We start from the raw sequence: 5,009 nt of genomic DNA on the forward strand, positions 1-5,009 counted from the left end.
TGAGTTTTCTGAGTGAGTGAGTGTGAGTGTGAGTGTGAGTGTGTGTGTGTGTGTGTGTGTGTGTGTTTGGAAAGTGGCAAGCTGTCTCTAAAATTTAGATGAAAATGCAGAGAACCTAAAATAGCCAAGGCAATACTAAGGAATAACAAACCTGTAGGATTTCCCTTATCGGATAGCAAGATTTATTACAAAGTTCAATAATTAACAGAGTGCGGTATTAATGTGAAAAAATGGCAAAAAGGAAAAGAAAGTCCAGAGGCAGACCTCCACTTACATGCCCACGTGATTTACAACTAAGGGTCCAATGCAGTTCAGTGGATTAAGGACAGCATTTTCAATACATGGTGCTGGGTCAACTAAACTCTCATACGGGGGGAGAAAAGTAGGTCGTGACCCGTACCTCACAACCACACACAAAAATTAACTTGCGGTGGATTGGAGACTTAAAATGTGACAGCTAAGACAATCACTTTTAGAAGAAAACACAGGACCTTGGGATATACAAGATTTATCAAGACACAAAAGCACTAACCAAAAGAAGAGAGTAATAAGGCAAACCTCATTAAAATGCAGAATTTCTGGTTCTCACAAGATAGGATGGAGAAAATGAAAAGGTGAGCTACAGACGTGGAGAAGATATTCATCGTGCATGTGATCAACAAAGAACCCAATTCAGGAATGAGAAAGGACAAGTTAATGAGGAAAAGATAAGACGACTCAATTAAATAATGGGCAAAAGAACTAAGCAGACATACTTCATAAAAAACGACATCCAAATAGCCAATAAACATATGAAGGGATGCGTGGCCTTGCTGGCCATCAGAGAACTGCAAATTCAACCACATGCAGTATCGCTACACACCCACTGCAATGGCTAACATTTAAAAGGCTGATGAAATATCAAGTTTTGGTGGAGGTGTGGGGCAGCCGGCACTCCCTTAGGTTGCTGGTGGGAGGGGCAATCAGTTCCAGCCACTCTGGAAAAGTGGCTGGCAAGATCTTGTCAAGTTCAACAATACACCTGGCCTAAATTTTTCTCCCACGTATATGCCCAAGAGAAATGAGTGCCGATGTCCACCACAAGATGCGCACGCACATAGAGGTTTGACTTTGTTTGTAACAGCCCAGGGCGAGAAACGCCCCAACTGCTTCTCAACAGAGGAATGGTAGGAGGAAAAAAAAACAACTGCAGTGTATTCACCCTGTGGACCACCACACAATAATGAACAAGAATGAATCATGGGCACAGGCAACAGTATGGGTAAATTACACGCTGCTACATGAAAAGAAGCAAATAATATGTAATACAGGATTTCATTTAGATGAAGATGAAAACCCATGTTGCTACAAATCAGAATAGTGGCTGCCCTTTGGGGGGGGAGCAGGGAAGGCACTACTGACTGTAAGGGAACGTGGGCCAGCTTCTGGGGTGCTGGAGATGTTTTAAGTGTCTTTAATTTTTTAAAAGTTTATTTATTTATTTTGAGGGAGGAAGGGGGGAGACAGAGAGAGAGAGAGATGGAGGGAGGGAGGGAGATCACAAGCAGGAAAGGGGTAGAGAGAGAGGGAGAGAATCTCAAGCAGGCTCTACACTGTCAGCACAGAGCCCAATGCGGGGCTCAAACCCATGAACGAGGAGATCATGGCCTGAGCCGAAACCAAGAGTTGGGCGTTTAGCCAACTGAGAGCCACCCAGGCGCCCCATATCTTCAGATGGGTAGCAAGCACACCGGCATATACACAGGGCACGAGCTAAAGATTCAGATATATTATTTAAGTTACAGCTCAATTGCAACAAATAATCTGGTGACACAAAGGAACTGAGATCTAGAGTGATGAATGATTAATGCTACTAGGGGACTAGGTATGACAATTACTGGGTTTTAGTCTAGTAGTACTTACAAGGGTAGTACTGAGTCAAACAAATCTTAGCGCTTACTTCTGTAAAAATACACAGAAAAATAAGCTATTATTCTACACTTTCTCTACATCAGGATTATTTGCTTTGTACATATATTATGCAGATGATGTACAAAACATTTTATTCAGGAAATATTAAACATTTTTTGTGAAATCAGAGGGATGAAAAAGCCCCAAGAGATATGGGAGTGGCTTATACCCAAAATGCTGAAAATGGAGCCAAAAGTAATGATGTAATCATTAAACAATTTTAAAGAGCCAGGATCTCCTGAGTCTTAATACAACAGATATAATGGCATTCTTGTTCCCATACAGTAAGTTAATTTTGAGTACCTGCAAAAATTGATNCACACTGTCAGCAGAGCCTGACATGGGGCTCAAACTCACGAACTGTAAGATCATGACCTGAGCCGAAGTCACCCAGGTGCTCCCCAAGTGCATTTTTCTTAAATATTCAAGGCTTTCGTCAGAAAGTCAAAAGCAAGGTAAAAATGTCTACACGGTTGTCCCAAACTGCCTTCGGCAGAACATGAACCAGGTTTTGATTCATTTGCTAATAAGCCTCAGCTTAAAAGAACCCCATGGTCCTTTTTTCTCATTCAACTTTCAAGAGATTAATTTTAATAAATAGTAAGAGAGAAAATATGTTTTGAAAAGCATGACTTAAACAGGTCATGGAACATAACACAACCCAGAGCAGAGGTATGAAGAAGACAGTTCAGAGAGGAGAAGAAAGGGATTTGCTGAACAGCGAAACAGTGGCACCCTTACTAGACAGGAGAATCTTCCAGGCTTCTGGAAGGTCAGGGAAAACGGGCCTGCCCCTGACTACTGAATTAGGTAAAAGACAATGACTGCTCAGTAAGTAAAGCAATATACAAGAGCGGGTCTATCATCAAGCCTCCTGAGTCCTTTCACGCAGCCAGCCTCTGCACTCACCAGTCCCTACTGGGTTCATGGGGTTTCAGGGCGACTCATCTGTGTGGGTTTCCTTTAATAGCTCTCTCCAGCTACTCCACTGAAGGGGAAAGGGAAGACCAAATGTGGGTTTTGTACTCCACTTCCAGAAGGGAATGGTCAAAACAGCTGTTCCATTAAATTGGAACTGGCCCTGCACACACTACCGCACTCCCTCCTCGGTTAAGGATACTTATGATCAAAGTTGTACCATATCCGGAAAAGCCAGGCACTCTCTGCTTTGGTGGTTCTTCTTTCATTTTCCGGAATACCCTGCAAACAGATAATAAAGAAATCAATCCATACGCCAAGATAAAAGACACATTTATTTAGAGTCATTTCTCTGTAGACTTGGAAATACAGCCTACTTCATAGACGGTACTCTATCATGGGTAACATCAGAAGTTTAATAGCTTGCATACTGCAGCTTTGGCATATGAAATGGAAATGTTTTTCTCAACACCTCTATTACTCAAGGCTGCCTGCTGATTTAGGAGTCTACTGTCATTTAAAAAAATCAACGTGGGATAATTTGTCCTTAAATCTGAAAGACTTACACCCACAATGTGAATTGCATCTTAAGTAGAAAACATCACATCGACATCTCTGTCTTTGGGAGTTGTTTATGGGTCCCGAAAGTAACTGGCATTTTCAAAGGTGCTACTGTGTTCTTAGAACATCAGCAAAATAAAGTAGAAACACTCCATGGAGGCCTGGACTGGCCAGAAGGGAAAACGAACACAGCAAGCAGGCCTCTTCTTCTAAAATAGCTTCCAAAACCAAACTGGATCCTTGTCATGTGGTACGGTCAGCAGCGGGGGCAGTTAGGTGATCTGGTTCATCTCAGCTCTGACATGGGCTGGGTTGGACAAGTCCCTTCCCCTCTCTGGGCCTGGATTTCCTCATGTACACAGGGTGAGCGTTAGAGAATCTCAAAGGACCTTCGCAGCGTGCGTGTTCCATGGGTCTGTGCTTTTTGAAGAACACGGTTTAGATTCTGGGTTTTGGTTCTTTCCTGTCCTTCCTGGTCTAACGAAATAAATCTTCCTCTCGGGATGTATCAAAGCATATACAACATAAGGATGCCTGAGTATGGGTGTACTTCCTTTCACACCAGTACACAGAGCTTTGTGAACCTCTGTGTTTCAAGGGCAGTTAGTCTATAAATCTCATGATCCCCTCAGCCCTGAAACCTGGATGCCAACCCCCACAGGCTCCTCACTTACTGTCACGTTCCCCTCTGCCTCCCGGCGGACACACAAAATACAGACTAAACAATATAACGAACCAAGACACCCACAGGGTTTTGAGGGCAAGGGAAAAGTGGTATTTTTTTCTGTATGTCCCCAGCTGGTACTCACCTACCTGGCATTCTCTCTGCGTTTCTATTTCTCCTCTGTGGTGACCGAGGTGACAGAGCAGATGAAGGCTAATGTGGATCACGACCAAGCATTTGTCTGGTGAGCTGTATGATATTTTGTTCTTGTTTGGACATGGGTGGAGGCGTTGAGGGGCTACTATCCCTTAGAAACTACCCCAAGCCGCTCAGCGTCATGGGGATTTACCCGGTCTTGTTTGTGCCAGTATTTCAAGCCCAAGAAACTACACTTGTATGGTTCTGACCACAAAAGAGGCCAAGTACTTACTATGTTACCTACGCACTCCTCACTCAACAGCTGACAAAATTAGCATTGAGGAAATGGATCTGAGAAATGTATTTTTTTATTTGAACCACACCCTGAAGACAAATAGACCATGGCTTGTGTCAGACGGGAAAGAGAATGTGTTTTAGAAGAGATGCTTTCCCTCTTTAAAAATAGAATTTCTGTGATTCGCCATTCAATGTCTTAGGACAGAGTCACGTATTCAGTGGTGTCAGAGATCCTTATAAAGCAGATGGCGGGGCACCTAGGGGGCTCAGGCGGTTGAGTGTCTGACTCTTGATTTCGGCCCTGGTCACGATCTCACAGTTTCATGAGGTCAAGCCCCACCCTGGGCTCTGCACTAACTCTGCAGAGCCTGCTTGGGATTCATTCTCCCTCTCTCTCTCTCTGCCCTTCCCCTGCTCATGTTCTCTCTGTCTCTCTCAAAATGAATAAACTTTAAAAATTATTAAAAAAAAAAAAAAAGAA

General features: G+C 43.3%; 1 protein-coding gene across 1 annotated transcript in view; it reads right to left on the reverse strand.

Annotated features, from left to right (window-relative positions):
• Positions 1-5,009, reverse strand: part of SLC9A6 (solute carrier family 9 member A6) — a gene marked incomplete at its 5' end in the record, with an annotated part of 49,980 nt that overhangs the window by 6,896 nt on the left and 38,075 nt on the right. Inside the window, one exon of the mRNA XM_077773998.1 lies at positions 3,071-3,150. Within this exon, the coding sequence (XP_077630124.1) occupies positions 3,071-3,150 (80 nt within the window). The remainder of the gene's footprint in view (positions 1-3,070; positions 3,151-5,009) is intronic.

Source organism: Crocuta crocuta, unplaced genomic scaffold, assembly GCF_008692635.1.
Source record: "Crocuta crocuta isolate KB4526 unplaced genomic scaffold, BGI_CrCroc_1.0 scaffold241, whole genome shotgun sequence".
NCBI lineage: Eukaryota > Metazoa > Chordata > Mammalia > Carnivora > Hyaenidae > Crocuta > Crocuta crocuta.